The 11895-nt window shown below is 47.5% G+C and overlaps 1 protein-coding gene across 6 annotated transcripts in view; it reads right to left on the bottom strand.

Annotated features, from left to right (window-relative positions):
* Kiaa1549l (KIAA1549 like) overlaps positions 1–11895 on the bottom strand; it is a 272186-nt gene that overhangs the window by 6464 nt on the left and 253827 nt on the right. For all 6 annotated transcript variants that reach the window (XM_026787686.1, XM_026787682.1, XM_026787683.1 and 3 more), the window contains 3 exons: positions 4940–5037; positions 3231–3379; positions 1382–1533 (listed from right to left, as the gene is read on the bottom strand). In XM_026787686.1, coding sequence (XP_026643487.1) covers positions 1382–1533; positions 3231–3379; positions 4940–5037 — 399 coding nt within the window. The remainder of the gene's footprint in view (positions 1–1381; positions 1534–3230; positions 3380–4939; positions 5038–11895) is intronic.

Here is an 11895-nt window from a genome sequence, read left to right as displayed (position 1 = left end):
TCCAACTTAGCAAACAGTTTAAATGAGCTCAGGCATGTTTCATGTGCAGAGGACAGCACATTAGGAAAAGCACAAGTCAGGATGTGGAGATGCTGACAGCATAAAGTGCCAGCCGGGAGGAAGCTCATGCAAAGAAAAACCACATCAAGCAGTTCTATCAAGCCCAGAGGTTACTAGTTTGTAGATACTGAACGAAAAGCCAGAATCTCCAAACCGTGAAAGCCCAGCCTCCGAACGCCTCCTGAGAGGGAACTGTAAGACTTGGTCAGGACGCTGAGCCGCTCGCAGAAGACGCTTCAGTCAAGCTACTCCCACTTGAAAGGAGCGTTCATTTCAGAATACTTTATATGCAGCGTGGCATGCATTTTTTATGCTTTAGAAACCAAAGAAGTAAGCATTGGACAACAGGACAGTTTATATGCAGGATTGCCCCTCTGGTGGTGGTGTTGAAACTCGGGTCACTACAGACCGCACGGTATGGTGACCTCAGAGGTTTGGACAAAGGCATTGCCAGATCCTGCAGCAAGGTGTTTTCCAATGCTAGGAATTCATTCCAAAGGCAGAGACCAACTCTGAAAGTGACTAAAGAATACAGGAATGCCAGGTTCAGCTTAACCCGCCTTCCTCATTTACACCAGGTGCACTCACTCAGGGACCAGACAGTCTACTACAGACACCATAGGTGACACTCCTTTTTTTTTTTTTTAAAAAAAAAAAAAGACAGGTGTATCTGTGTTACACACCTATGAGGAATGAAGGGAGACAGCAAATGCTTGGGTGGAAATCAAGCAGGAAGTCTTTGCATCGGCCATATGGCAGTTTTAGGGTTTCTGACCCTTCATTTGCTGACATTCGATCTAAAATCTTGTAGAATGTAACAGTGGAAAGAAATAAATTGGATAAACACTTTGGAGTCAGACTGGTGTGAATTCTAACTTCGGCCTTGGGTCTTATCGAGCTGTGCAACCTTAGCATTACATCACGTGACTAAGCCTCAGTGCTTTATCTGTGAAATGGGAGTAGTCATAAAACTCGCATGATCAAATTTACCATGAAGATTAAATAAGGCAGTTTAATGGAACACTTGAACGGGTCTGGCATACAGAAAATACTAAACAGATGGTAGTTATTACCATAAAACTGATTTGGTTACGGTTCCCTTGCCAGGAAGCGATAGAATGCATTCTAGGAAACACGCCTCAAATTCCTCCATCAAAGGTCACAGGCCTCACGGCACCACCACCCAAACGGCTCACCTCAGCCACCGGCTTGGTGGGAGGTCCTGAGAGAACCACAGCCCAGTCTCTGTTTTCCACCTCCTTTTCCCCTAGAGGTGTGCCCAGCGAGGGAACCTTTCTGAGAGCAATAGCAAGGGTCTCACCGAATCAGCCCACTGGCTCGGGAGCTCATTTTCCCCTGCATAGGACATCCAGGCCTGGCTCCTGTAGGAGGAGGGAGGTGTTGGGATGAAGTAGCCGGTGAAGCCAGGTCTGTTGGCAGCCGGGATGGCAAACACCGCTGGCACTGTGTTACCTGCACAGAGGAAGTGGGTGGGAGGTCAGAAGAGGCTGGACTCTGGATCCACACCCCTACCCGCAAGAGCCAGATAAACCCCATTTCACAGACTACCAGGCTGCCTGCTGGGCCTCAAATCTCAGCGACTCAGGCCTGACCGAGGGGCATGTTCTTGGCTATAATATCGAAGCACCTCCATCCATACAGGGCAGGGAGGCCCTGGGTACACAGACGCCATCCAATGTAGAGCTGCGCCTGCTGCAGTGGCTGAAATCTAGGTAAAGCATCAGCGAAGAGGGCGGCTGAGGTAGAAGGCACCTGGCTCCCCTTAGTGGATCTCTTCCGAGTTCCCTGTGACTGCCAAGGGAAGCAGGTGGTGCCCTACTCAGGGTATCTGGCATGGAGGTCAAGTGGGGCTAAGATCCAAGCTGTGCTTTCTTTGTAGGGGTGGGCGCTGCATCCACCTTTTTCTATGTCTTGAGAAACTTCATGAGCTAGCAGTGCCTCAATTTCCCCACTGTCCTAAAGAGGGAGTAGAGTCCAGCTGGCACCCTTCCCACTGAACCTGCATGAACTCCAGCTCAGGAAGCTGGGAATCTAGGGAGGACTTTGACATTGGTCCAGGCTAGGGGATGCAGAGGAAAAGGTCATTGGGGAGGCGGTAGGAAACCTTGTTCTGCAGTCCCAGCCCCCATCACCTGCCTAGTCAATATGGCAGGCATCATCTGTTGTGGCTCAGACTAGCTTCCTTGGCTTTGAAGGTCCAACTCCTCCTATAGAGACCCCATCCTCTCCCTCATCCTACCTGATAGCCTTGATCTGTTCAGAGGAAGGACACCTTGGGTACAGGTGCTATTTTCCCACGAGGGCATGTGGTTTTAAAGATTTTTTAAAAAAGGAATCAAAAGGAATGATTTCACCAGAGGAATTCCCAAAAACCACAAATGGTTTAGTAAGTGTTGGCAAGAGGTGCTGGCAGGCTTAACCATAAAGGTATTCCATGAACACAATAAAAATTCAACCAGACCACATACAAATGAGGGCGGGTGCAAACATCCAGTTCTGACACAAAAACTGGAAATGACTCCTATATCTACCAGAGGGACAGACTGTTGCAGGTTTTGTCACAGGACACCCACAAGGCAGTGGAAATGAGTGGCTAGCCTGTGCTCATAGCACCATCTGGAGAAATACCTCAAACAATGTTAAAAAAAACAGTGCAGAAAGGAGTGTGTTGTAAGTGATTTATGCAAGTTTAAAATGCATATAGCACATGTTTTTAAATAGGAACACAACACAACACAGGTCTAAAACCCATTACCCAAGGACCATGACCACCTTGGGGAAGGATGGCTGGCTAAATGCGTCATGCTGTGGAGGTAAAATAAACAGAAACCTGAAATACGACAAAATATTAACAAAATTTTGACTTTAGCATAACTAGGCATTTTGCAGTTTCTCCTTCCTTCCTTTCTTCCTTCCTTCCTTCCTTCTATCCTTCCTTCCTTCCTTCCTTCCTTCCTTCCTTCCTTCCTTCCTTCCTTCCTTCCTTCCTTCCTTCTTTTTTAAAAGAAATAAAACCAGCAGCTCCTCTGACGGATACTAGCAAAGTCAGAGGACCCAGACATGTGGTGGCTCTGGTTCCCGACGGTGGCAGTTTGTGTGGACTGGGGAGGCCTCATTACAGGGAACAGGGTTTTTCTCCTCTGTCTCACCTGAGTAATTCAAAGCCGACTGATCCAACTGCGTCACCGACACGGGACCTCTGGACACCTGGGCAAACGAGGCACTGTCATGCAATTGGGTGGGTTCGGGTCCTGTGGACTCCGCCATTCGGGTCTTGCTGCCGATATCTGAGGTGGACCTGGGCAGGGCAGAGGGACTGTGTAACGTGAGCATGCCTTAGGCACCAAGCAGTCACATTACATTTCAAGGTGGCCTGATGCCGTCAAGCCCCCGTTCTCCTGATGTCCTGGGACGGATTTGCCACCAATAGCAATAGGAGCGCTGGTGGCATCTGCATGGCGGGGGCACCTAGACCTGCAGCAGTGGGGTCAGTTTCGTTTTGTTTTTCCATTGGAGGTTAGCTCTCTAAGGATGGCTCTGGGTAGTAGAATATTTAATTTCCATGTAAAAGCAACAAGGCACAGTTGGGTAGACCTAGGAGGAGAAGACGTGAGCAGTAGCCAATGAGATGGACACCTTTACCTCTAGACTGCATTCCTAGGCTAACGCTCTGGGTCTCTATGAAGGAAAGTGACAGCCTCGTGTAGGTGGGGATGGCAGATGGTGCCGAGGGTGGCGTGGGGGATTGGCAGAAGAAATGGACAGATGACAGCTGTCAGCAGACCTGCTGCGAAGATCTGATCTGAGTGGTACACACAGGAATAGCTCAGAACCCCCTGTGATTCCTTAGGGAGGCTAGGAAGATCTGACAACATGCAGGCTGGGAGGTGGGGTGGGGGGGTCAGTGTGGGCTCTCCCTTTCTCATCCTGCCTTCCTTGTCCCGCAGCTCTGCCTCGGGTGACCCTTTCCAGGAACTTGTGGATCTTTCCCTAACACTCTGCTGAGAGCCTTTCTGAGAATCCTAGAGAGTTTACATCAGGAGCCCAAGGAGCAAGGTGATCTGCGTGGCAGACTAGGCAACAGACCCTTGGTCAGCTTCTTAGCACCCCGCCCTGGACAGCACTGGCCTCAAGGGGCGTTGTCAAGCTGAACCATCAGAACTGGAAACAGTATCTTCTCTAGGGAAACTCACTTTCAGTTTTTTAAGCATCTTCACAAAGGCCATGCCTGTGGCCCACAGAGGAGCTGACGAGTATGTTGGGGGAGGTTGTGGAGCAGCGCCAGAACAGTGACCCACACATTCCCCAGGGTTATCCCCAGCCTGGGTATCAGAATTAGTTCATCCTTCCCCAGAGCTCCTGGTTTTCCTGTCTTCTGTCCCACTTTCTCAAGGACCTGTGCTGGCTGTATCAGCACAAAGAGCTGGGTAAACAACTACCTCATGCTGAGATGCACGAGTTCCGCCTCTCTGCAAAGTCAAGTCTGGGAGTGGGTAGCCCAGACCCGCTCTCCCTGGCCCTGAGACACTGCCCTATAAGTAACAAGGGGACTTCTGGGTATGCGAGCACAGGATGAGGAGCCAAGCTTATTATGTCAGGGTATGGGCAATCAAGGTACAGGGCGATTGACCTGGGGCGTTTTTGATTGTGGGGTCTTAGGGGCTTTCTGTTTAGAAAGACATACTGGGGTCTCCACTTCCCTTATGATACTCCTGTGCCCTGGCCACAGGGGATACACCTTAAACTGGGGGCAGGGAATGGAGACAATTTCCTGGGACAACCATTCACAGGACTAGACAGTCTGGGGATCAAATCTTTCCCAAATATCTCAAACAAAGTCAAGAACTGAATGCATTACCGCCTGAGGGAAGCCACAGCTACAGGGCCTGTCCTGGGAGGTACGGGTGGCGGGGGAGAGCCCATGACCATTTCGGGAAGCTGGGAAAACCTGTAAGCCTGTGGAGAAACAAGCAAATTAGAGGTTGCTGTTAAAGCCAGTATCACCCAGTACACAGCTGCTTCTTTACGGAGGAAGCCCAATTCCAGGGGCCAGACTCTAAGTTCTTCCTCACAGGCCTTCCCTAGATCTTCCTTAATGCAGTCCCCACGTCTCATCTCTCTGAGGCTCTCTGGTTTGCGTGGCCCCTGCAGTCTCAGAACCCTTCAGTAGCCTTAGAACACACTCTCCTCCTTGGCTGTGTGCTGGCAAATGCCGCTCCTTCTTCCTGGCAGGATTCTCTCCTGGTTATGCCCATAGCTCCTTCCTTCATGCCATTCATCCTGTCCCATACTCCCCCTTTCTCTGTCTAAGAAAATGAGTGCTTTTTGGCTAAATTATAGGGTTGCTTGCTTATTTATTATCTGCCGCCAGCTAGACTGTAATCTGAGGTGTTAAGGGCCAGGTTTTGTTGTCAGTAATATCACACCCGGAATAGCGCATAGCAGAAGATCAATAATGTCAGACTCAAAGAAGGAATGAATGAATCATTGGGGGCAGTTTCCTTGGTCGCGGAACCCTGGTTTAATGTGGAAAAGGAATGGACTTGGGGGGCAGGAGGAGCCAATGAACTGACTTTAAACTCGTAGGTAAGTCTGGTGACCTCTGTGGACTTCAGAGTCCTCTTCTGAAGTGGACACATCAATGCTGTGCTCAGGGGGTTCCTGAGGAGACAGGCAAGGCCCCGTGTGTGCACGGGCTTTGCAACCCAAGCAAAGACTTTAGTCAACATGTGAGGGGATAAAAGAAAGACAGACAGGATCAGAGAGGCCTCTGCCTACTACTCTGCCAAAGCCTACTATAGCGAGAGAAAAATTTAGAGATGCCCTTGAGGTAGACAAAGCTCAACGAGTCTTTTTAGGGTTGTGTGCTTGCCTGTCGGACTCCCACAGAATACGATGGCAAGCCTTTAAACCCCAACGCATCAGCACATGCTGCAGCAAGGGGTCTCCACAAACAGGGTTCCTTGAGCCGAAAGAGGTCCCCGCCCCCATCTAGCCTTACAGCAAACAGCACACCTGTTGGGGCTAACCCATGGAATTGCGGTGAGGCCTCAGAGAAAGCATGCGTTTTTAATATTCCAGGAAAACTGTGAGCTGTAGGGAAATTGCTAAGGACAACTCTGGTACCCCTCCCTCCCCTGCATCTTAGCAAAACTAAAACAAAACTGAGAGCTGATACCAGAGGTGGAAACAGAGAACAGGAAGCAAATGCAAAAGATGTGGCTCCCCAGAAGACAAGCTGGGTAGCCCGTGTCCGATTGTGAGATCAGGCTTCAGCACAGGGCGTGTGGTTGAGGTGTGCACATGCCTGGCCTCTCCTCACAGGGTGGCTGGTGAGGTTCCAAAGAAACACTGGAAATTCTCTTTAGAGTGGGGTCTATCTAAAGTGGGCTCATAGGATTAGTACAATTAAAAATTAGTTAGGAGCTAGCCTACTAACAAGAGCTTATGGAACATACCAGAGGGAAGAATGAAAGTCAGTACCAAGGACACAGACACAGACTTTTAAAGACTTCTAAGCTTCAATTGTCCAGACATAAAACAAACAAATAAACAAAAAAATTAACTCGTAAGAAATGCTTTTGAAGAGATAAATGACCAGGGCTGATGGATCATTGATTAAGAACACACACTGTTCTTCCACAGGACCCAAGTTTAGTTCCCAGCAGCCATATCAGACAGCTCACAACTGCCTAAAACCTTAACTCCAACACCTTTTTCTGATCCTGTGGGAACGACACTCACATGTACAAAACCCCACATTCTCACATAGCACATATCACATACTTTAAAATAAATGCACATTTTTTAAAAATAGTATTAACTGCTCCAGTTGGTGTGCCACCAGGAATGCTATATCATACTCCGAACGACAACTTTCAGACATGTGTTGGGGAAATAACGCATACATTCAGATTAATGAAGAGAGAATTAAGAAACTTGGAAACAGAGCTGAGGAACTTAGTAAAAATGAATTTTAAAAAGGGGAAGTTGAAAATATAAAAAGAAGAGATGCAGAGTTGGGGGATGGACAGGTCTGACATTGGCATCTGGATGCTGAAGGGCAGAAGCAGAGGAAAGCTGTTGAGCATCTTCCTACATATGCTCCACTTTATCCTTGTAGGCAGGTATGCAGGGTCTCCCACCATCTGCAGCAAATGCTTCATCCACCGAGCCATCTTCACATATCTATGAAACTATTTTGTCAGACATGAAACAAGCACCTGAAAGCAGTGTGCCCGATTGAAACTGGGGAGAGAATGGCTTGGTGAATTTGGCCCTTGTCCTGTTTCATGATGGTTTCCTGCGGAGCTCCCTGAACTCTGAGTTTTGCAGACAGATTGAAAACCATTGTCCTGCATGCCATCCCAGCCATACCTCCACCATCTTAGTAATTCAACAAGTGAACGGCCCCTTTAACAAAATAAAGGGGTTCACAACCCCTCTGTTTCTTCTGGCCTCTGATGCTATTCAGCAAAGGATGCAGAAGTCTATTTTTATCTCTGGTTCTTGGGAGGCTTTTTCTGTACTGAACACAGTTTGCTCGCCAAGAAAAAGTTTTCTATGCTTCTCTCGGAGTAAATCACTAGAAGATTTGATAAAAAGTTCTGAGCTTTTGTTGAGCATTGAGGACGTCACCTTTATTAGTAGGCTTTTTCCTGCATAAAGCGCACCTATGCTGGACAGCAGGCCCCCACTCTTCGGCTATGTCTTTAGAACTTGGTCACACAGCAGCAGAGATGACCATTGCCGTGTGTGAATGAGCTGACAACCATCCTGCATTTCCTTCTATGTTAGTCCAGAGGTTCTAAGCTCCCCCATCTTGCAACCCAGTTCCCCTTCTGTGTCATTCCTGTCTCACCCTGTGGGATGAGGATCTAAATCCCATCAAGATACAGGATAGTTTCAAAGACAAGACTTGTGTGCACCTCTAGGAAAGCTTAGGAATCTGAAATCTTCCTCTCTCCATGCAGGACGGAAGAGTCAGGGGATGAGGGAGCCAGATGCGAGGGCCTTTAACAGTCCTGTAGGGATAGGTGAGGAAGCTTCTGGAGATGGGGAGGGGACAGGCGTGGGTAAGAGTGACAGTGAGAACAGCAGGGTGGGAGCAAGAAGAAGGGGAAAGGGAAGGCGAGACGCTTAACACACAACAAGCAAAGTAAGGAGGAAAAGAGGGAAGAGTCTGGTAAGGACTTCTCCTCCGTGGATGAAGGCACCAGTGTCCTCTTACAGACTAACACCAGGAGAAAATGTGAGGGCACACATTACCAGGGATGCCATCCGGGGCATTAGGAAAAATGGGAGCAGAAACCGCAGCCTTCTTCCCAACTCCCCCTACAGTTTTGCATCATGTTGGTTCCCAGAAGCCAGCGGGAGCCTGAGCTGACCGAGATGACGATGGAAGAACAAATCTGATTTTCCAATAATAACCCCCCAACCACCCAGTGAGTACTAAGGTTTCATTATTGACATTTCTTTGTAGGCTCATGTGGTACATATTGGTCACCAACTGGTGAGGTCACCAATTGGAGTGAGCTTATAAAACATTCAGGAGGTACGGTGTTGAGGCAGCATTTCTCTTTCCTGCCAGCCAGCTCCCAAATAAACACATAGAGATTTATTATTAATTATAAACGCTTGGCCAATAGCTTAGGATTTTTACTAATTAGCTCTTACATTGTAAATGAACCCGTATTTCTTATCTGCACTCTACCATGTGGTGGTATGTTTTTTCAGTACAGCACGTTCACCTTGCTTCTCTCTACATCTCCTCATGACTCCACCCTTCTTTACCCCCATGTTCTCTTTCTCCCTGTCCACAAGTCCCGCCTAACTTCTTCCTGCATAGCTATTGGCCATTAGTTCTTTATTAAACCGATGGGGCAATCCATCTTCACAGTGTACAAAAAGACTCTTTCATAACAGGGTTCAGCTGAAGAAAGTCGGTGCTGGGAGTGGGTCCTTGGGTGTATCTTATCCCTAGTCCGCCTTTCTCCCCTCAAAACATGGGCCAAACCCTCTGAAGCCATGATCTCGATTCAGTTTTCCTTCTTTAGGTCACTGACTCAGACATACTTTGTCATAGTGGTGTGCTTGTAACTAATACAGGGGGAAGGGCTAGGCATTCTCTGAATTTTTCTCTTTCTTCCCATGTAACAACCTTCCCATAGATCCAGTGACTAGTGACTTTCCTAAGTTTAGTGGAGCATGCTTTTGCCACATACCAAGAGCTCTAGTTTTCAGGGGCGTTGCTCAGGGAAGGGCAAAGGCGAACAGCCTTCTGCTCACCCAGTCAGGCCAGTAAGGCACTATGGCCTGTCTTCAAGAATCCCGAGAGCTACGCAATGCAAGATTAGCAGTGACAGGCTCATCACCTGCATTACTCACCCACCGGGCCAGGTGGAAGCGCAAGAGAGATTCAAATGTTATTTGGAGAAATAGAAGCAATGTAATAGATTGTGAGTTTAGGCACTGTGGTGACTATAAAGATGCCTGATATGTTGGCATGGTTTATTATTAAAGATTTGGGGGATGACTCTTCTGTTTGGAAGGGGGAAGGAAGAACACAGACTTGTCGAACTCCCAACTTCACCCCCATAGAGTTGCCTCCCTTACTAGGCCAATAAGAGGAGTAGAAAAGGCTCCCCAAAATTGAGTCATCTTCCTTACGACTTCCAACGGTATAGATATTTGCATTTCCATTAGAGCTGAGAGTACACCCTATACTTCACATTAGTCAGGAAATGGAAAATGTGTTAGCATCAGTGTTAGATAGTGATAGGTTCTAACCCACTTCGGCCATCAAGAGCTGTTCAGTTGGCCCCTGGATCTATGGATTCAGTTGGGGGTTCAAATAACTGAAGAGAGAATGTATTAAAAAAGAACTGAGTCTACACTGAGCACATACATAATTAATAATTTTCTTATTAATTATTCCCCAAACCATACAGATGACAGCCATTCACATACTGTTTGGGTTATGTCATGCCTACCATTCTAAATAACCTCGAGACGACATAGGGCATATGAGCAGGTGACATATGCAATCACGGCCTAGGAGGGACTTGAGTACTGAGGGGTTTTGCTGCTTTTTGAGGGGTCTCGAACCTGTTCCCTGTAGACATCAAGGGTGACTGTGAGAAACTTAGATAAGTTCTTTCATTTCTCCAAACCTGTTTTCTAACTGAGTACTAGGGTTAGTGATAGCAATATTACAGGAGGGTTGACAGATTAGGAGAGATCATGTCTACACAGCACTTACATCAGTACGCAGCCAACAATGGGAACTAATAGACAGCAAGTGTTCTTATTAGCAGTTCCGTTGGTTCTCTAGAGTCCAGTGGGGAAGATGTTTCAAGCCTAACACCTTTTTAAGAATCCTTACACTCTTGCCAGCAGGGACGTTGTAGGTTATCTTCACTGTATTTGGCATAGACCCATTATGGCTGCTAGCAAAACTGGATTGGTCATTAGGTGTCAAATTCAATTTCTTTGTAGATTCAAGAGGTAAAAGATGAGCAAAACTTCATAAACTGCTCAGTAGAAGTCCCAAGATGCCAGCAGTAACCTTTCCCATGATGTAAATCCCACAAGGCTGGTCCTGGCACATTAAAGACACCAGCTTTCAATTATCCCTCCAGCAGAGTTTGGAGCACTTTCTTTCCTTTTTTCTTTCTTTCTTTTCTTAAGACAAAAGTAGCCACAGTTATCTTGTTGCCTTTTCTGCTGATTTTCGCATCATCCTGGCACAGGGACCTCTGCCAGACCCTGGGTTCAGCAGCATCATCTCCACTGGGTATTGTTGGCTATTTTCTCCTTTCCCGGAGACAAGAGTCTCCTGTGCACTTGGCAGAGCAGGAAACCTTGTTGATGAGTGGGTGCTCTTTAGTATGTTCTGGTTTGATGGTTTGCCCTGAGGTAGGGTTATATCTCAGACCTTTTCCCTATGAAGCACCCCCATTTTCTGATCCATGTATCCTGTTTAGCACAATTGCCAGCTCCCAATTACAGCAAACAGATGCCCGAGTGTTCACACGTCTTACCATGCTTTTAGATAGCTTTATTGAACTCAGGTGTACCGGCTGTGGCAACAGCTCGCTCGTCACTGATTGGAAGACCTTTCTCGGTCACCCAAGGTCTTCTTTCTGAAACCCGGAGCTCTCATGGGTCCCTAGAATCAGCCTCCAGCTAGGGGTGCCTAGTGGCTCCTGAGACTTGTCACCAAACAAAAGCAATGTTTCCTTGGGACCCTGAGGTGGGGCATCGAGAGTGTGTCCGAAAAGGGCTTAACAGAGCAGGAGAAGGAGATGTGGCCTCACATGGACAGGGATAGAGTCAGTGGGCCCAGCAAAAACAGAAGAACTAGTTTGATATTAATGAGCACAGTCTGTCAAATAATCTGATGTGCAAGAAGTCTGCTGCTTATCAACTAGCTGGTCTAGGGTGTTTGCTAGGTGCCAGTCCTGTGCGAGTCATTTAGTAGGAGCTAACAGACCCCTTATCACCACCAGTGTATGCAGCCTCTGATTCTCAGAACGGGTTAAGGGCACCATTCCACTTTGGGCTAGGGGTCAAGTTTAGGGATCCTCATACAGAGACTGAAAACTATGAGTCAATGACACTGAAGTAGGTGGTAATCGACACTGGATATGAGTGGCCTTTCCCAGAGGGCAGCTCCCTAGGAGAGGTGTATAAATGTGTTTAGATCCGGGTATTTTATAGCTCTCAGGGAGGAGGGGTCAATTTAATGCACATTATCAGAACACAGTGACCTTGGAAACTGCAAGCATTGTGAGTGTGTGTATGTGTGTATGT

Source organism: Microtus ochrogaster (genome assembly GCF_000317375.1).
Source record: "Microtus ochrogaster isolate Prairie Vole_2 chromosome 14 unlocalized genomic scaffold, MicOch1.0 chr14_random_1, whole genome shotgun sequence".
In the NCBI taxonomy this organism is placed as follows: Eukaryota; Metazoa; Chordata; class Mammalia; order Rodentia; family Cricetidae; genus Microtus; species Microtus ochrogaster.
The sequence above is the reverse complement of the archived record's forward strand: the minus strand, read 5'-3'. Positions and strand labels throughout refer to the sequence as shown.